We start from the raw sequence: 21,373 nt of genomic DNA on the forward strand, positions 1-21,373 counted from the left end.
CAGTATGTGTGAATCAGGCCTAACACTTCAGATTTATTAGGGTCAAAATCCGGAAATGACAGAGGCATCAACCAACGTTTCATTTACAATGGGTGGGCTTTTGTACGGACAACACTAGACCTTCTGGAAGTTCTAGATACATCACTGACGATGAATATGAGCTGCATTCTAAGCAAGTTTGACATATGGACTGTTTTACAGGCTACACATGTCTAAATATAGCATTAGAAACCCCATAGGTGCTCCACCAGAAACTGCCATTGGTTTTTATTATCTTCCATCCATCCATCCATCCATCATCTTCCGCTTTTCCGGGGTTCGGGTCGCGGGGGCAGCATCCTAAGCAATGAGGCCCAGACCTCCCTTTCCCCAGCCACTTCCACTATCTCTCCAAGGGGGATTCCGAGGCGCTCCCAGGCCAGCTGGGCGATATAGTCACGCCAGCGTGTCCTTGGTCTTCCCCGGGGTCTCCTCCCAGGTGGACTTGCCTGTGACACTTCCCGAGGGAGGCGTCCAGGAGGCATCCTAACCAGATGCCTGAACCACCTCAACTGGCTCCTCTCGACGTGAAGAAGCAGCGGCTCTACTCAGAGTCCCCCACGGATGACCGAACTTCTCACCCTATCTCTAAGGGAGAGTCCAGACACCCTGCGGAGGAAACTCATTTCGGTCGCTTGTATTCGTGATCTTATTCTATCGGTCATTACCCAAAGCTCATGACCATAGGTGAGGGTGGGAACGTAGATCGACCGGTAAATCGAGAGCCTTGCCTTATGGCTCAGCTCTTTCTTTACCACAACAGACCGGTAAAGAGCCCGCATCACTGCTGACCCAGCACCAATCCGCCTGTCAATCTCCCGCTCCCTTGTACCATCACTCGTGAACAAGACCCCGAGATACTTGAACTCCTCCACTTGAGGCAAGAGCCTATCCCCGACCCAGAGAGGGCTCTCCACCCCTTTCCGCCTGAGAACCAAGGTCTCGGATTTAGAGGTACTGATTCTCATCCCGGCCGCTTCACACTCGGCTGCAAACCGAAAACTGTTTTTAATTATCTTTTTTTTAAATTATTATTTTAATGTTAATGGTCCAAACAGAGAGTCATGGCTCACCACTGAATAATCTCACATGACAGCGTCGTGTCACGCCAGCGAAAATGAGGAGTGGAGGGAGTAAACAGAAGGAAAGGTAGTTTGTATTGCTCACAATAACTTGCCACCATCTTTTTCCACTTTTTCCAGCACCGCATTAATTCTGAAAATTTTATGTATGGATTCGTTCTCGAAAGAAATGATTGTCAGTATTAGAGAAATACTGATAGATCGATGATTCTGCTCACCACTACTGTGGGAAAGCACGATAGCTCTAAGTGTCCTGGTCTTACCGTCCTCTCTGGCTCTTTCCCAGGAACCGTTTGGAGGCATATACGGGTGCGTGTGTGGCATCTGCTGCCCAGTAGAGAAAGAAAGGCTGTCGTGCCATAGCCTGGTGACGGATGAAGTTCAAACCTTCCTGAAAGCAGATGTGAGAGATCATACCCGTTACGTCAGAGAGTTCAATTCTCAGAAACGGTCAGCAGCAGCCAACCAATCAGGGCAAGTCTTCCAAGAGCCTCACAGCACATACAATACCAGCCAAAAGTGTGGGCACTTCATCAAATGCAGTTTTTTATAGTCTTAAAGATCTTTTGGTCTAAATGTTTATGCTTAAATCATCGCTGTCAAAAGAAAACCACATAACTTTATTTTGGTCCCTTTTTATTTTTCTACCACATTTCAACACGTAAGCTGTCCTTCACATTGTGCAAAAATTTCATGACGAATGGACCAATAGAAATGCTCCAAAACCACTTGGAAGAAAATCTCTTTGCATTGACTTGCACTGAAAGGTAAGAGTGTTTTTGCCCTCTCCTAAAAAGTTACTACTTGTTTTTCTGTGGACAGCAACAAAATACTAGTAATACTTGAAAGACAATTAAAAATGACATGATGAGGTCGAATTTATACATTTTTCCCTGAACAAAAATGTAAAGGCCACTCCATCAACCCCACCCCAGTTGGTTCTCAGCACATAAGGAGCTTCTTCAAGCCTCTTAGAAGAGCATCCCGAGTTAGAGGCGGGACACCAAAATAGGCCATAACCCAATTATACATTCTTTATCATCTTAATTATCATATTGTTAAATATACCATTCATTTTCTATTATTTGTATTAGTTTAAATACCATGATACTATAACATTACTGTCCAGAGAGTGGAGGGTTTTGTGAAATGTCATAGTTTTTAGTTTTCATTGTTAGGGTTAGGGCTAGAATGTGTGAAACCCTTTCTATGAGTAGGTGGACGTGTAAACTTGTAATCCTAAATTTAACGCTACTGATAAACATTCAGTCATTAATGAAACTCACCTCCAAATAAATCTGTGTGAGATTTGACTCCCCCGTTTTCTCACTGATTTCGAACTCCTCATAATATCTGCAAAAACACACAAGTTGGTTCTAGACTTTAATTGATCTCAAGAGAAAGAGTGCGTGGTGTACTGTTAACCGGCGAAAAATGCGGAATGTAACACACTGTTCGCATTCGGTGACCACAGGGCTGTCACACATAGCAAAGCCATCAGAGGGAGTGCAGCGCATAGTGTAAGAATGCAGTGTACAGTGTAGTAAATGGTGTAAATATATAGTCAGTGTACAGTGTCAAAATAGGATATAGTACATAGCATATGGTATAACAATAAAGTGTACAGTGTATGGATACAGTACAGTGTATAGTGTAGAGATACAGTGTACAAAGCGCACATGTACAGTGTATGGATACAGTACAGTGTATAGTGTATGGATATAGTGTACAGTGCAAGAATATAGTTCACATTGTATAAGAATACAGCATATAACATAAACAGTGTGTAAATACAGTGTACAAATGTACACTCTGGTCACAGAATCTTAAAATGCATCATTTCACATTACAGAGTGAGTTATTCTGCTGAGGAGTGTGCAGTTCCAAAGAGTGATTAAGAAGTGAACTTAGTGATGCACACACTGCAAGTCTCTATAGAGTCAGAGTGTGTTATGAGCTGAAGCGTGTTGCTGCTTCGTTGGTTCGTATGCTCCGGCTGTTCCAGGTGTCCCAACACACCGTCAACACAACCTGTCGTCTCCTGGGTGTGTGTGTGTGTGTGTGTGTGTGTTCGTCTGGCCAGGCTCAGGTACACCACACTCATTAAATCCACTGCTAAGCACAAAAGTATCACACTTGCTAGAGCCAATGACCCTGAATGCACATATGGCTGTTTTGGCAGAACAAACAGAGAAAATTGGAGACCCAAACGCAGCTGGGACAAACAGGAGTTTACAAAAAAGGGAAAAATCTGATTAATTTAGCCAGGTAGCTGCAACGTCAGCCCAGATACTCAAAACGGAGGCTATTGTCCCCCATAACACATTTACAGATGTGACCAAAACCATTGGAGCTGTCTCTGTTAGAGCTGGATGAATTTTACCCAAAGAAGTACTAAATAAGCTATTACTGACAATATCTGTGATTTTAATCCAGTATGAATCTGCAGTGTGTGTAGTTTTACAGTCTGACTGTAATAATTGTGGAGCGATTTTAATCCAGTATGAATCTGCAGCGTGTAGTTTTACAGTCTGACTGTAATAATTGTGGAGTGATTTTAATCCAGTATGAATCTGCAGTGTGTAGTTTTACAGTCTGACAGTAATAATTGTGGAGCGATTTTAATCCAGTATGAATCTGCAGTGTGTAGTTTTACAGTCTGACTGTAATAATTGTGGAGAGATTTTAATCCAGTATGAATCTGCAGTGTGTAGTTTTACGGTCTGACGGTAATAATTGTGGAGCTATTTTAATCCAGTATGAATCTGCAGTGTGTAGTTTTACAGTCTGACAGTAATGATTGTGGAGCGATTTTAATCCAGTATGAATCTGCAGTGTGTAGTTTTACAGTCTGACTGTAATAATTGTGGAGTGATTTTAATCCAGTATGAATCTGCAGTGTGTGTAGTTTTACAGTCTGACGGTAATAATTGTGGAGCGATTTTAATCCAGTATGAATCTGCAGTGTGTGTAGTTTTACAGTCTGACGGTAATAATTGTGGAGCGATTTTAATCCAGTATGAATCTGCAGCGTGTAGTTTTACAGTCTGACTGTAATAATTGTGGAGTGATTTTAATCCAGTATGAATCTGCAGTGTGTGTAGTTTTACAGTCTGACGGTAATAATTGTGGAGTGATTTTAATCCAGTATGAATCTGCAGTGTGTAGTTTTACAGTCTGACGGTAATAATTGTGGAGTGATTTTAATCCAGGATGAATCTGCAGTGTGTAGTTTTACAGTCTGACGGTAATAATTGTGGAGCGATTTTAATCCAGGATGAATCTGCAGTGTGTACTTTTACAGTCTGACTGTAATAATTGTGGAGTGATTTTAATCCAGGATGAATCTGCAGTGTGTAGTTTTACAGTCTGACGGTAATAATTGTGGAGCGATTTTAATCCAGTATGAATCTGCAGTGTGTAGTTTTACAGTCTGACTGTAATAATTGTGGAGTGATTTTAATCCAGGATGAATCTGCAGTGTGTAGTTTTACAGTCTGACTGCAATAATCATGTATTTGTGGGAATTTGGGGAATCAAACCAACAACAAAATCACATTACACAGCCTCATTTGATGAAACGAATTCATCTCCTATGTTAAAAGTCAGGCTTATTGTTTTCTCTAAATGCACTGTTTTTGTTACTTAGCTGATCAGCTGGATCAGGTGTGCTAGAACAGAAGAACAAAAGAACGTGCAGGTCTGAGGTGCTTCACGACCAACGCTGGTATACATCAGTGTAAAACCTACCTTCCTACCATCTTGGAGTTGTTGTAGAGGGGGATGTTGGGCCTGTAGGTGTGGTTGTAGGGTCCAAAGTGACAGTTTGGTGCCCCAAACCACTGATCGAATCCATGATTCAGGGGCAGGAACTGCTCTCTGTGCCCGAGGTGCCTGGGGTGGGGGCAGATGTTAGAAGGTCATCATAATAGGCTGATTTTAGTAGTCTAGAGTTAGTGTTGTTTAAATATATTATGTAATGCAAAGGATGTTTTTCCTTAACACACAACAGTAACTATTTACTACTTGGTGGTTGGTTAGTATAGTGGTTAAAACCTCTGCCTTCTACGCTGTAGACTGGGGTTCAATCCCCACCAGGGCAAGCACCCTACACTATATCAATAAGGGTCCTTGGGCAAGACTCCTAACACTAAAATGATTAAATTGTAAGTCGCTCTGGATAAAAGCGTCAACAAAATGCCGTAAATGTTTTTTATGAAATTTAAACCATAATAAAACTTCTGCTGTTTTATGGATTGAAACCTTAGACTGTGCACGTTCAACAGAATGTACCCTATGAGTTGCAAATGATAGTATAGTATGAGCATAAAATTAAAACTAAAAGTATAATATTGAATAATTATTATGAAATCACAACAAGCCTTAATGCTGGAAATCACTGCAATGGATCAATGATTTTAGGCCTATAGGTAGATTATAAGTAAGTTCTATTGGTCCATTTATCATGAAATGTTCACACAATGGAAAGAGCACCTGGTGTTGTCAAACGGTGCAGGAAAAATGAAAATGTAAAAAAAATTTGACAGCAGTGATTTAATTTGCATTTTAATGGGTCTCTTGGTGGTTGCCCACCTTTACCTGGTATAATGTTCAGCCCTATATTATCACCACTGCAGTTACAGTGGAGGAACTCACCACTTGCCGACGATCTTGCTGACATAGCCTTTTTTCTTCAGGATCTGAGGCAACAGTATCTCGTCTTTTGAGATTCCTCCCACGATCTCCTGAGGCGTGTAGGCTGTACGAGAAACACTTGTTACACACAACGCTCAGAGACAAGAGCAGCAAAAGGAGATTAACAGACAGTAAAGGTGGGAAAAGTAGTGATCTGCATGCAGCGAATTAACGGCATGAATTTTGTTCGAATTAGAGTTAATTATAATATTGGAATATTATAATAATATTCAAGAAAGAACGTGCTACTTTTTCTGGCAAAAATACAATTTTTCACATTTGTGTATTCACATATCCACATTCATCACTCAGGCATGACCAAAATCTGCCATTCATGCATGTATGCAAGTATGAAAATAGCAACACTGATAAAACCGTCAAACGGTGATGTAAAAGTCAGTTACTCTCATTGTATGACTGCAGTTCCATGTTGCTGCCATACGGCAACTATTACGTTTTTTTTTTTTTGCTTTGTATAAAACTTTATAATAAATAAAATAAAGCTTTTATTTATGATAAAAAAGTGTGATCTCACACAGATTGTGTTTAAATTTGGTGTTGAAGTTCTTGTAAACAAATCCTGAACTATACACACACTTTAAGAGCACTTCAGAGGTCAAGCCTCACCATGCCATGTAAAAATGTGTTGATGAAAAAGAAAGAGTGAACGTAACAGGAAGATATGTGATTAGAAAAGAGTTACTCTGTTACTCTGAAAACCTTCGGCTTCCCAAAGCACAAAAAAGCGTAACCTGGGAATAAATTTACATTACCGCCATTTGGCTGACGCTCTTATCCAGAGCGACTTACAATTTGATCATTTTACACAATCGGCCTGACTGCATGTCTTTTTGGACTGTGGGAGGAAACCGGAGAACCCGGAGGAACCCACGCAGACACGGGGAGAACATGCAAACTCCACACAGAGAAGACCCTGGTCGCCCGGCCGGGGAATCGAACCCAGGCCCTCCTCGCTGTGAGGCGACAGCGCTACCCACCACGCCACCGTGCTGTGTTCAAATGTTTGGCCACCGCTGGTAAAATTACATATTTTGTGGATGGAAGAGAAAATGAGATAAAATATACTCTATTTGCTATTTTTTCTGCTAACCTCAGCATATTGGAAAAAAACAGAAAATGTGGCTTGTGTAAAAGTTGTCACATTTAATATCAAATTTTTTCCAATATGTTAAATAAAGAAAAATAGATATATCGGACTAAACTTAGTAGAAAATGCCATATCTACAATCAGATCTCTGTAGATGTGCTAACTAACCTTTACTCAGAAAATCAACAAAGTGCAACTGGAAAATGAAATTGTTGCCACAGGGCAACGGCTTGCAGTAAAAGGTTAGATAGCGGCGATGGTGGAGTTATAGTAGATCATACTGCTACGAAGTTCAATCGCATTGAATATTTTTTTTTTTTATATGCTGAACAAAAATAGGTACACTGCACTACGAGTAGTAGAAAATGCCATATTTAAAATCCGACCTCTGGAGATGTGCTAACTTATTTTCCCTTAGGACATCAACCAAACATAATGGGAAAATAACGTTGTTGCCATACGGCAACGCCATGAAGTAGAAGGTTAAAAGATAGTGCCAATGGTAGAGTTTCGGTAGAGTCACAGTAGATTGTATCATTATGAAGTTATGTCAGATTTTATTTTTTTTGCAATGTGTTAAATAAAGATACACTGCACTAAAACGATAGAAAATTCCATATTTACAATCAGACCTCTGAGATGTGCTAACTTATTTTCCCTTAGAAAATCTATGAAATGTAATGGAAATGGGGGAAATTTGGGGGCAGTCATGGGCTGGAGGTTAGGGATCCAGCCTCATAACCGGAAGGTCGCCGGTTCGATCCCCAGAGCCGACAGCACATGACTGAGGTGTCCTTGAGCAAGACACCTAACCCCCCACTGCTCCCCGGGCGCTGCTGATTGGGCTGCCCACCGCTCCGGGCAAGTGTGCTCACTGCCCCCTAGTGTGTGTGTGCTCACTAGTGTGTATGTGGTGTTTCACTTCACGGATGGGTTAAATGCGGAGTTGAAATTTCCCCATTGTGGGACTAATAAGGGTCACTTAAGAAAAAATAATGTTGTTGCAATGGTATAGTTACAGTACATCATGCTATGTTATGTCACCATTAATATATATTTTTTTCAATATGTTGAGTAAAAAATAATGTAAAGTGAAGATATACTGCACTGAAATGAGAATAAATGCCATATTTGAATGTAATGGGAAAACGAAGCCATGCAGTAAAAGGTTAACAGAGGTTAAAAGTGGCGTTACAGCAGATCTCACAGCTATGATGTTACGTCCCTTTTAATATTTTACTTTTTTCAGCTTGTTGAAAATCAACAATATCCATCCATCCATCCATCCATCCATTTCCCAAGCCGCTTCTGCGTCAGGGTCGCCGGGAAATCAACAATATGTAATTGTAAAATGTACAAGGCTCAAAGCCGATGGTAGAGTTATGGCAGATCATACCGTTCCTGGCGTGTGCGTTGGTGGTGTAGAACCCATTCCGAATTGGAAGTCTTCCAGTAAGCAGCGCAGCTCTGGCTGCAGGACAGGGAGAAGAGCGAGAACACGGGAAAGACGTTCAGTCATTTCACTTACAAACCACAGTAAATCATAACACTCAGGGAAAACGAGGCGAAGGCAGGGAACACGCTACTCTTCACGGAAAGCATCTCAAGCATGAAGGAGACGTATTACTGTTGTCCTTCCTCGCGAAATAAAAGTTTGAATATCTAATCGAAAAGCAAAAACCTCCTTGAAGAGCAAATCTGAGCTGGTTTCAACTGACAAAATCAGCCTGCAAATAAGACTTTCATTTCAAAGAGCGAGAGAGGGAAAAGAGAGAGAGACAGGGGAGCTCACCCTGCGCACTGTGATTAGAAGACCCTCGCCTTATCTGCTCTGTGATTAAAATTCTAATTAAGGTTCTGAGGAAGTTTCTCTAATACTGCCTCCACCGCGCTAATGCAGAACACCAGGTACAGAGACTTCCTCTGGGCGCCTTCATCTCACCTTCCAGATTAACTATCGATTAAGCCTTATTTGCTTAAATATTAATTAGGACTGAGAAGGGACCAACGCTACATCTGCTGCATAACACATTTGTTCAGAATCCCAAATTATGTATAATTTGCATACATCAGTAGTGTGAGCATTAGCCACATTAGCATAATGAGTTCTATCTTCCTGCCACTCAGTGCCAGCGGTTCTCACGGAGGAGTGCGCTTGGTTAAACTGACCAGGGCCGCTTTCCTCTGGACGTGTCATTTTAAACCAAAATCTCCCCCAAAAGCCCCACCTGAGCTGAAATATCAAGCACTTCTGAGATGTTATAGTGCAGCAACTAATGTCTTATACATTAGACATTATACCAATGTCTTAACTAAAATGTGCACATAGTTCCTCATACATGTGACACACACAGCCACGTGCAAAAGTTTGGGCGCCACAGGTTTTTTTATGCAGCATTACTGTTTATTTTCTGGCTTTAACATATAGAGAAAAAATTAAACACCATGCAGCCTGTGCACAAGTGATGGCCTATTTTATACGCTAATAAACAGAAATTATGCATTAAACTTTGCAGCAAAATGCCACATTTAAGAGAGGATTCTCTGGAGAGGATCTGCTCACTTATTTTTCCCTTCACAAAACATGTAATTTGCTCAAACTTTTGCCGAACACTCTATTCTAGTATATGTGGTGTCTTAGTACTGAAATCCAAAAAATGATGTCTCCTTAGCCAACTTCTTATTTTAATATCTGCCCATCTGTGTTGCAGTTTTTTGACATACAGTTCTGTGCAGCGAAGGTTTTAGGCATCTAAGCAAATGTTTAAACAGTTGACCTCAGCAGTGAGTTTATCACAATATACATTAGAATAAAGTCGTATTCATAATTCAAACAAACAGAAAAACAATGAAAAGGAACAAGAATTTCTTGGGTCCATATTTTTCCTTGACACCTTCACAGCCGCCACAGAGACTCGTTAATATCATCAATGACATCATGAGCGCAATTTACTGAGCACTGATTGGTCAAACCAGGAGCTGCTTTTTAACTACATATAATACTGGGCTTCCTCAAGGAGAGGCTTGGAAATGGGTAAACAAACACAGTCACATCCAGAAAATCACTATTTATTTTATATATATTTGTATTTAATAATTTATATATATGTTAATTAATATTCTATGCATTTCGTTCATTCAAATTTTAACACTTTTCTCAGCAAATAAACACAAACTACACAAATAAATAGATTTTGAAAATGTGTCTTGGGTGCCTAAGACTTTCACCCAGTACTGTAAGCATTGTGAGGCAGGTAACAGGTTTTGTTACTGTGCCTTTAAGAGTGATATGTAAATGAATATTGTAAATATGTAAATGAATTCTGTTCTGATTGGCTGCCCTGCACTGTACCTCGTTTTTTTCAAAGTAGTATGGCTGAAAGGATCCTTATGACTTCAGTGTGAGTGTATGGGTGGAGCTAAATTGCTGTAGGCTGAATATGCAGATATATGTACATGCTTTGATTCTTATAACACCACAAAACAATAATTAAAAACAGGCTGTTGTTAATTTTCAGACTGGAGGGCTGAAAACAATGGTATTAATAAGGAGTTTGTTGCTGCAGTAACAGCCTTTGCTCTTCCAGGAGGGCTTTACACTAAATGCTGGAACATATCTGTAAGGATTTGATTGCATTCAGCCACAACAGCATTAGTGAGGTCAGGTACTGATGTTGAATGGTCAGTTCTGGATCACTCCAACTCATCCCGAAGGTTCTGGATGGAGATACATCACTCCAGAGAACACCGTTCCACTGCTCCACAGCCCAATGCTGGGGGGCTTTATACCCTTCTAGCCCACACTTGGCATTGGCCATGGTGACTGCTCTAGTGTCTATTTGCTAGTATGTTTTATGTAGACTATACAAGCTTATGTGCAACTGAGCAAGTGTATCAGTAATGTGTGCACATTAATATACCTGAGTTCATTCATTAGAAGGGCTGTCTAGATACTTTTGGACATATAGTGTGTATGCATGTATTCTGAGAGGAATTTAAAGGCAACCTCAGTGCAGACACGCACAGGGGGAGCAGAGTGGGTTTGCGGTGTAGAAGTTGGGGAACAGCATCCCCTGAGAAGCCATCAAGTCCAGGTTTGGAGTTTCCATGGCGGGCTGACCAAACACCCCCAGATCACCCCACCCCATCTGAAAGAGGAGGGAGAATGCACCATGTGAACCAAAGCAGAGTAGTCTCATTCCAGGACATCAGCGCCAGACAGATGTGGTGATTTTAAAAGTGTCTACAGTTTTAATTTTGTGTTGTTTATCCCTCAGTAAGCGTCTCGTTTCCTCTGTCTTTAGTGTGAAAAAGTGGACGTCTCACAGCAATAAACACAGTCAAATACACAGTTAAAGTTCACGTCTTGTTGATTTCCAAAGGCAAAGTAAGTTCACACATCCTCTACGGAGAACAAACAAACAAACAAACAGTCAACATAACTATAAACCTGATGGACGCTGTCAGTGTTGACAAAAAGCAAGTTATTAATGTCGAATAAAAGACGTATCTGCTTTCGAACTTGGCTTCTCCGAAGGCTTAAATGACGGTCATTTAGGCCCAATCCCATTTCAGCCCATGCCCCTACCACTTAGCCCTTAGCCTTCTGTTTTGGTAGGGTGTCCCAATTCTTGTTGTTAGAGGGGTAGGGCGAAGTGTTGGGGCAACATGGCCCTCCAGACTGAGGTTTATCCAGAGACTCACTCCAAACAGTGTTATGAGAAAAAAAGAAAAACCAGCAGGATGGAGCACAAGAGTCCAAAAAAAACAAAATTGGGGGAATTTCCTCTGTTGGTGATGATAAAATGATGATGATAACCGTCATATTACCTTAGTTTAATGCTGTTTCAGTGCATTATGGTCCTTTTCTTCATAACAAGCATACAAAATTGCTAATAGCTTGCTAATGTCTCAGTAGCTAGCTGCCAAATTTTCCTGTTCCACCTTAAATAGTCCAGCAGTTCTGATGCCTGAAGCGCCAGAATGTAACTGCTGCTGCATTTAAGGTGGAACTGGGAAATTTGAATGAGAAGCTGGAGAATATCTGATATCTGAAGAATTGGGGGGGTGATAATAAATAATTGCCCCCCTCTTTGAAGGCGTATGACCCCTAAATGTGACTAAAGCCCAGCAGTGAGGAGCTGAACTTTCCCCTCTGCTGTCACTGCAGACGGGCAGGGTCGCCTACAGAGCAGCACCAGTAGCTGTTAATGAAGTGATGCTCTTTATTTGAGGGTCTCATTCCATAGAGAAGATTTCAACCACTACCCCTGTGGCTCAGTTGCAAGAGGCAAAGTGACACTTGAAAACAGGGGATGGGGTAAAAATAAGAAATTGGGCGTTACTATTTATAGCGTCACTGAATGCGACGGTGCATTGTTTTTATGGCTAAATATCTTACGGTGACAAGTTGGAAAGCAAAACATAAAAAAATCACTAGAGATACAGCAGATACTAAACCACACTAAATGTAGACATACAGACAGACAGACAGACAGACAGATAGATAGATAGATAGATAGACAGATACTTTATTGATCCCAAAGGAAATTTAGCAATGTAGTTTACCCAGTTTTGAGTAGCTGCAGATTACAGTGCTATGAAATTATTATATGTGTAATGAAACTCTTAAAATACGCGGTTCTTTAAACGGTTCCTTGTATGGTGAAATGGTACGTCAGAGTGATAATGTGTTGTTGCATGTGCTTCTATAAACAGCCTTTTTAAAACCGTTCTATATAGCACCAAAAAGGGCTCTGCAAAGTCAACCTGTAGCCACAGAAAATGCCTTTTAAAAGCAAAGCAAAGTTTATTTATATAGAGCTTTTTACAACAGGTGTTGTCACAAAGCAGTTTCACAGAACAATCAGTATTACAGAAAGAAAAGATAAGAAAATCCGAGTCCGAGCCCCAATGAGTGTCGCCAGCGGCAACAGTGGCAAGGAAAAACTCCCTAAAGAGGAAGAAACCTTGAGAGGAACCAAGACTCCCAAAGTACAGAAGCACCCAAAGTACAGAAGCACCAGAAGTACAGAAGCACCTAAAGTACAGAAGCACCCAAAGTACAGAAGCACCAGAAGTACAGAAGCACCAGAAGTACAGAAGCACCCAAAGTACAGAAGCACCAGAAGTACAGAAGCACCCGAAGTACAGAAGCACCCGAAGTACAGAAGCACCCGAAGTACAGAAGTACCAGAAGTACAGAAGCACCCAAAGTACAGAAGCACCCAAAGTACAGAAGCACCAGAAGTACAGAAGCACCCAAAGTACAGAAGCACCAGAAGTACAGAAGCACCCAAAGTACAGAAGCACCCAAAGTACAGAAGCACCAGAAGTACAGAAGCACCCAAAATACAGAAGCACCAGAAGTACAGAAGCACCAGAAGTAGAGAAGCACCCAAAGTACAGAAGCACCCAAAGTACAGAAGCACCAGAAGTACAGAAGCACCAGAAGTAGAGAAGCACCCAAAGTACAGAAGCACCCAAAGTACAGAAGCACCAGAAGTACAGAAGCACCAGAAGTACAGAAGCACCAGGAGTGGAGTTACTTTAAAAGACTTACGTCATCCATTAGCATGATGATGATATTTGGAGTGGACACATTCTGACTGTTGGCGGCTGTAGGAAAACTCACAGCCCAGAGAAAGATAGATAAACACGTAATTCGCTGGAGCCCCATCTCTCTTCACCTCTCTTCATCTCTCTTCACCTCTCTTCACCTCTCTCTTCTAGTCTCGCGCAGCCTCTGCTCATCACATGCCTCGCGCGTTGAGGAAGTGCGCACAGCAGCGCCTCTGAACGAGTCAGAGTTTAAAAAGTCCGCATAAACAGTCCGAGAGCTTCACAGGCGACACATTCTCGCCATACAGTAACGCCAGAATAAACCGCGCCTTGTTTTAGCAAAAAAAACAACCTCCAAACCGAAAATAAACCAAGAAAACAAACGGGCTTGCGTCACACGTCACGTCACGTGTCTCATGTCGTCACCGTCTCAACATGGCGGTGTGTGTGGCGGTGATAGCGAAGGAGGTAAACATTGAAATATCCTGTTCTCTCGCTTTTATCTCTGGTTAAAACTCCTTGTTAAGGGTCAGGGGCAGTTAAGAAGACTCACACGTCCTAGCCGGGGCCGTTCTGTGGCTCTGCTGTGCTGTTTATAGTGTAGTGAGCGCTGGTGTTGACAGTCGGGGGCTCAGCGGGGAGAAGCTGCAGCGCCCGGGTCTCTGCTCGGGTCTCTGTCCGGGTCTCTGTCCTGGTCTCTGCTATTCATATTTATATGATCATCGTGCCAGACGGTGTTTTTCTGATATGTGGAGCTCAGTCCGGTTTTCTGTGGCCGGGATTTCCTCTAACAGCCTTTTTATTTGTAGTGAAACTCGTTTACCTACAGTGGCTGCGGCACATTAAAGGGGAATCCCACCGTTCTTACAAAATTCTGAGGGACTACCTGGTTGAGATGGTTTGGTTTGGAGTGGTTTGGAGTGAAATGCTCCAGTCCAGAGAAACATGTCGAGTTGTTCACAGTGGTGGTGATGGGAACCAGACATCTGAAGAATTGAATGCCTCTGAAAGCTCCCTCTTTTAGTTATTACATGCAATGGCTTTGAACATACTGCCTTATATATATATATATATATATATAAATAGTGATGTGAGTGTGTTTGTTTAACCATTTCCAAGCCTCTCCTCGAGGAAGCCCAGTATTATATGTAGTTAAAATGCAACTCCTGGCCTAAAACTTTCGCGCAGTACTGTGTACATATACACATACATACATACATACACACACACACACACACACACACACACATATACAACCCCAATTCCAATTAAGTTGGGACGTTGTGTAAAACAAATAAAAACAGAATACCTTTCAACCTATATTCAATTGAATACACTACAAAGACAAGATATTTAACGTTCAAACGGATAAACTTTATTTTTTTTTTTACAAATATTCACTCATTTTGAATTTGATGCTTGGGACAGGGGCGTGTTTACCACTGTGTTACATCACCTTTCCTTTTAACAACACTCAATAAGCGTTTGGGAAGTGTTCCTGAGCCCATGTGGGAATATCCGTTACAGAATGATGTCGGTTTTTAATGCAGTGCCGCCTGAGGGGTCGACGGTCACAGGCATTCAGTGGTGGTTTTCTGCCTTGCCGCTTACTTGCAGAGATTTCTCCAGATTCTCTGAATCTTTTGATGATATTATGGACTGTAGATGAAGAAATCCCTAAATTCCTTGCAATTGCACGTTGAGAAACGTTGTTATCAACAGTGTTGTTTACAAAGTGGTGAAAAGTTTATCCGTTTGAACATTAAATATCTCGTCTTTGTAGTGTATTCAATTGAATATAGGTTCAAAAGGATTTGCAAATCATCGTATTCTGTTTTTATTTGTGTTTTTCACAGCGTCCCAACTTCATTGCAATTGGGGTTGTGTGTGTGTGTGTGTGTGTGTGTGTATGTGTATATATATATATATATATATATATATATATATATATATATATATATATATATATGTATGTGTGTGTGTGTGTGTCTCTCTCTCTCTCTCTTCATATATATATATATATATATATATATATACACATACACATACATACACACACACACACACACACACACACACACACACACACATTCATTGTGCAGAGATACATGCAGGGCACTGTGAGGACCTCTATTTCCCAGATTTACTTCCATTTTACCATCAGCATTACATGGGAATTCAGATGACACATGTAGGTTCATAGTTCACTATGCTTTTGAATAGTAGACCCCTGGTTCCTATCACCACCACTATTTTTTTTTTTAAAGTCCAGATTTCTCTGCAGTGCACTCATTGAGCCGCAGGCATTAAGAACTTATTGGAATTCCTCTTTAATATCCAAACTTTTTATTCATTCAGACCTCTCAGAAAATGTATTACCTGCAGTAACAGCTGATCTTTTCTGCATGATTATGACCCCCCATCCAAAAAAATCCTAAATGCATTGTATTTTGTTAGTACAGTGCTATATTATTAGGATTTGCAGTGCATCTGTATGTTGGTAGTAGGACAGCACAATATAGTGGTTTTTAATAATTAGAATTTGGCACTTGCACTGCTGATCATATTGCAGTTTCTAACAAGTAAATGAGAATCTACATTTCTTTTTGCACATCCTCACCGACCTCAGAAGAGGAGTTTATGTGGTGGTTTTGATATATAAATGTAGTCGCATGGTAAATATATGTATACCTTTCTAAAATAATGCTGGCAAGTCTAAAAACCATATCCATATTCAAGGCTCATCGGGGGACTTATTCTTTTTTTCTCCTTCGATATCCAGTCCAGCATGTTTTGCTGGTGGTGACCTGATATCCAGTATCTGATGTGTTTCTAGTGCAAAATGTACTTTTACTGCAAGCTTTTATTTACAGTTGTGAATCGGGAAGGTGGCGGCACGGTGGCGTGGTGGGTCACAGCGAGGATGGCCTGGGTTTGATTCCCCGGCCAGGTGACCGGGGTCCTCTCTGTGTGGAGTTTGCATGTTCTCCCCGTGTCTGTGTGGGTTTCCTCCCACAGTACAAAGACATGCGGTCAGGCCAATTGGACATGCTAAATTGCCCCTGGGTGTGAGTGACTGTCTGTGTCTGTCTGTCTGTCTGTCTGCCCTGCGATGGACTGGCGACCTGTCCACGGTGTATCCTGCCTTCCGCCTGATGACTGCTGGGATAGGATGGATGGATGGATGGATGGAAATCTGCAAGGTTTTCTTTCACCTTAGCGTTTCTGTGATTTTGTCCCCTTTACAGAATTACCCTCTGTACATACGGAGTGTCCCCTCCCAGAGTGAGCTGAAGTTCCACTACACTGTGCACACGTCGCTGGATGTAGTGGAGGAGAAGATCTCTACGGCGGGGAAAGCCATGGCTGAGCAGAGAGAGCTGTACCTGGGTCTGCTTTACCCAACAGAGGACTACAAAGTGTATCCTTCGCATGACGTGCTCACAGTCCCCAACAACTAGCAAAGCAAAGTTTATGTATATAGAGCTTTTTACAACAGGTGTTGTCACAAAGCAGCTTTACAGAACAATCAGTATTACAGAAAGAAAAGAAAATCCGGGTCCAAGCCCCCATGAGCGTCACCAGCAGCGACAGTGGCAAGGAAAAACTCCCTAAAGAGAAACCTTGAGAGGAACCAAGACAGAAGGGGAACCCATCCTCCTACGGTCGACACCGGACAGCAAACATTATTAGTATAAAGTATTATAGTAAAGTGGGGAAAAGAAAAGCAGCGGTTAACTTGATTAATTTATGATTATGCAGCAGCTGCATCTGAGGGTGAGGATTACACAGTGTTGTAAAGCAAGAAGCTCAATGGTGGTCAAGCCGGTCCAGAAGGCTGGCGAGCAGTGGCACCCGATCAAGGCAGAAGAGGCAACAGCATCAGACGCACAAGATGGGCAGCTGATCAGCTCGGCAGAGAAAGGAAAAAACACACAGTCAGTTCTGTAAAGAGTGACTGACCACAGATTACAGTAAAACAGAGCAGCAGAGACTCCAGCAGGTCTAGACCTGACAGGGAAGACTAATCACCAAAGACTCGACTATACAAGTAAGTTTTTAGCCTTGAATTAAACAATGAGGCTGTGTCTGAGTCCCGAACATTAACAGGAGGATTATTCCAGAGCTGGGGGGCTTTGTATGAGAAAGCTCCCCCCTGATGTAACTTTATTAACTCTAGGTACCAGTAGTGAGCCAGTGCCTTGTGATCTAAGTAGGCGTGATGGTCCATAGTGGGAGAGAAGTTCTCTCAGGTACTGAGGGGCGAGTCCGTTTAGAGCTTTATAGGTAAGTAATAGGATTTTATAATCAATGTGAAATTTAACTGGTAACCAGTGCAGGGCTGATAAAACTGGGCTGATATGGTCAAACTTTCTGGTTCTTGTGAGACTCTGGCTGCAGCGTTCTGGACTAGCTGAAGCTTGTTGAGGCTTTTGCTGGGACAGCCAGACAGCAGGGCATTACAGTAATCTAGCCTTGAAGTAATGAATGCCTGAACTAGCTTTTCTGCGTCCTGTAGAGATCATGCATTTCTTAATTTAGCGAATTCCTGTCTGCGCCCCCTGAAAACAGCTAATAAATAAATAAATAACGGTATCAGCAAATGTTGAAGTGTTGAACTAGTTTGCTCATAAATGGAAACGTTTGCTGTGTATATTTAACTCTAATTTACTTTTAACAATGCTGGCTACAATTTAGCATGATGCTGCTTTCAGGACAAAACTCCGTATTTCCATTTTTTGACATAATTTGAAAAAGGCAGTTGCCCTTTATGTTGTCAAAAATGGGAGTGGCATGATGGGAGAGGCACTGCAGTTACATACGGGTTTGGAGGTGGGGCTGCAAGGGAAACCCGGGTGGGCCGGGCTGCTGTATTTTTAGAGCTAGCGTACATTAGCTACCAGAATCTACAGAAAGCAGGAAAAAAAAATCCAAGAAAGGCTGTACAGACGAGAGGTCGACACAGTCGCTAACAACGGCCGTTTAACGTTACCCGTTTCGTTTTCCGTAGTTCCAGTGTTGCTCGCAGTGAGTCGCGCCCGAGGCTTTGAGTTGTGAAGGGAAACATGAATCGGATGCAACACTGGCAGCTTTAAGGAGACTCGCAACAATCCTCACTTAATCAGTCCAACATCTTTATTACAAACTCAGTTTAGATGAATTGAGTTATTCACAGTTGGTACAGACAGCTGGCAAATCGCAGCCTTGTGAGGTGGTGCTGGGGGTGGTGATGTATGAGTGCAGCATGAGTAGGTCGTCATCAGGGGGCGGTAATGTTGCTTGACCGATTTCCATACTAGTAACTCTTTAAGGTGTCCTTAACTGAAATATTAGCTACGGCTATGTGACGAACTCCAAAGTGAAGTTTGTGATTGTCGTGGACTCTTCAAACACATCACTGAGAGACAACGAGATACGAAGCGTAAGCTGACATTTCCTCAAGTCTTTGCCAACATTTCACTCTTGAATGTCATACAGAGTCATTCTGGATTACCACGTGCGTAGAAAGTCATCTTACCAGTCATTCCGTCTCCACAGATGTTCAGGAAATTGCACAATTCCTTCACAGATGTGATGTGCAACCCCTTCTACAACCCTGGTGATCCAATTCAGTCAAGGTAAGAACGGGTGTAATATTAATCTATTGTGGGTTAGGCCTGCGCACTAAGCTCACTGGCTACTTTATTAGAAACACCTACCCCGTTTCCCTACATAGTTTGTTAGTGAGTGATCTTTTACCCTGTTCATTAATGGTCTGGACCCCCACAGAGAAAGGTGTTGTGTGGTGGTGGATTATTTTTAGGTTTACCATCTAACGAGGTTTAACCTAAAATAAAACAATGGGCAGGTAAGATTTTATACTTTATTTTTTACTTTTTATGTTGCACATAAGTCCATTTAAGGATGAACAGTTTTTAAACGTAAAGCCCAACTCAGAATATCACTGGATTAGCCACTAAGAAACGTCTAATCTAGAGATACTCTGATATTCTCAGTTCATGGGGTGGTTGTTAAAGCCATGTCCCTATGTAGGGCCATGTTTACAATGGTTTCAGGCCTTAAAAGTGACAAGTGTGGTTGGTTAGTGTAGTGATTAATACCTCTGCCTTCTACGCTGTAGACTGGGGTTCAATCCCCACCAGGGCAAACACCCTACACTATACCAATAAGAGTCCTTGGGCAAGACTCCTAACACCGCCTTGGCCTACCTGTGTAAAAATGATCAAATTGTAAGTCGCTCTGGATAAGAGCGTCAGTCAAATGCCGTAAATGTAAATGAACTTTTTCCTCCTTCAGGATGAGCCAAAGTACCTTATCAAGTCTCAGACTGTCCGCAAGTTCATTTTTCAAAAGGGAAAAGTGTATTAAAAATCCTATTATGATATTTTGGAAATTGATTCAGAAACTTCCAAAGAGAGAATCTCGCTGCATCTAATACTCAGTTATTATTCTCACAACTACTAACACCATCAGTTTCACTGCTGGGCTGAGGATAACCCACACCCCAAATAATACCTGCTCTGTGAGGGTCCTGATTATTGAATGTAGGGGGCTAACGAAGTATACACTAGAATATGTAATTGTAGAAAAACAAAGTGCACCTCTATGGTAAGTGGAGCTGATGGACATGAAGCAAAGATACAAGATTGCTATACCTAAAAAAAAGTGGTCAGTCAGACTTGACCTTCACAGTGCTGATATCACAAAAGGCTGCAATATGCAAATGAGTCTCTTAACCAATCAAAATGTTTTATAGTGTGCCTTGAGCATCCTGGCCAATCACAGATGTTCTTTACATGTTCGGGTAAATCAAGTTGGTCAAATTAAAGAACAATATTTAATTGTTCATTCTACAGAAACGTCCACTGTTCTGTCTGTCCATACGGGTCACTGGTGTTACCAATCCTCATTAGTGTTGGACATAATTGGACATAACACCATAAATTAAAAATGGATTTTATAAAACGGCTGCTCCAGAGCATCAGACGACATGATGTCAGTCAGAGAATATCCACTAAAATACGTCACTTAATCCGTTTTCTCACAATATACCTCCGACTAAAGTCGGTCACACCAGTGACTTCAGCCGAAAGCTTCATATGAACTCATGAGCTAAATGAGAAAATCTGTGATAACTGAAAGACACAGTGGACTAACTCTGTGCTTTTCTTGATAGATCCTCTGAAAACAGGTAAAAGTGTGACTTATTTCAAAATAAGAGATTTTTGTTATGCGGTAACACCAGTGACACGACTCCTGTGGACCACAACTTTCATTATATAATATTTAGCATTTGCTTTCTGTCATTTAATTCATATATTTCATAGTCATGTATAGATTATTGCAGTTAAAATTGCAGACAATTTTTTTTTTTTTAATTACCTCAAAATGTGGCCTCACCCTTTACACATGACTAGGGACAAGCACTTCTGTGGTGCTTGGAACTCTATAGAAGTGATTTAAAAACCAATATTGCTAAATTGAGCCTCAAGAAGGTGTAAGTGTTAATAACTTTTTATTTTATAATATAAATTGTAGCCCTAACATGTTTAAGTGTAACATCTGTAAGCGCGAAAACGGATATTTCTGTAGAATGACCCCCACATCATTCAGCCCTCTCGTGCACCTTTGGCTGAATTTACAGATTCATCCCCTGAACTGAATGTTCTCTCTTGTTTCAGGGCCTTTGACAGCATGGTGTCTGCTATGATGGTGCAATCCTCCTGACTCGGTCTGTTCTTACTGTAAATACAGCAGCTTCTGTGTCCCCCTTTCTGCATTTATGTCCTGAGCTGTACATGTTTGTATACTGTGTGAAATAAAACGTCTTTGGAGTTGCACCCTGAAATCAACCGATGTTGATTTGTGTAATACAGGCAAAAGGAAA

General features: G+C 41.5%; 2 protein-coding genes across 2 annotated transcripts in view; one reads left to right on the plus strand and one right to left on the minus strand.

The window, feature by feature from the left end:
- The window catches only part of galns (galactosamine (N-acetyl)-6-sulfatase), a 60,104-nt gene extending 46,232 nt beyond the window's left edge, over positions 1 to 13,872 (minus strand). Inside the window, exons 1-7 of the mRNA XM_037534606.1 lie at positions 13,487 to 13,872; positions 10,949 to 11,072; positions 8,321 to 8,395; positions 5,778 to 5,880; positions 4,872 to 5,015; positions 2,408 to 2,474; positions 1,385 to 1,512 (exon numbers count right to left, since the gene is read on the minus strand). Coding sequence (XP_037390503.1) covers positions 1,385 to 1,512; positions 2,408 to 2,474; positions 4,872 to 5,015; positions 5,778 to 5,880; positions 8,321 to 8,395; positions 10,949 to 11,072; positions 13,487 to 13,603 — 758 coding nt within the window. The 5' untranslated portion in view covers positions 13,604 to 13,872. The remainder of the gene's footprint in view (positions 1 to 1,384; positions 1,513 to 2,407; positions 2,475 to 4,871; positions 5,016 to 5,777; positions 5,881 to 8,320; positions 8,396 to 10,948; positions 11,073 to 13,486) is intronic.
- A 17-nt stretch (positions 13,873 to 13,889) lies between these two features.
- Positions 13,890 to 21,334, plus strand: trappc2l (trafficking protein particle complex 2-like). The gene is made up of 5 exons (XM_017722269.1): positions 13,890 to 13,953; positions 16,734 to 16,906; positions 18,820 to 18,907; positions 19,024 to 19,103; positions 21,168 to 21,334. The coding sequence occupies exons 1-5, from the start codon at positions 13,921 to 13,923 to the stop codon at positions 21,211 to 21,213; spliced, it is 420 nt and encodes a 139-aa protein (XP_017577758.1). The 5' UTR covers positions 13,890 to 13,920; the 3' UTR covers positions 21,214 to 21,334.
- Positions 21,335 to 21,373: the final 39 nt, after the last annotated feature.

Source organism: Pygocentrus nattereri, chromosome 25 (genome assembly GCF_015220715.1).
Source record: "Pygocentrus nattereri isolate fPygNat1 chromosome 25, fPygNat1.pri, whole genome shotgun sequence".
NCBI lineage: Eukaryota > Metazoa > Chordata > Actinopteri > Characiformes > Serrasalmidae > Pygocentrus > Pygocentrus nattereri.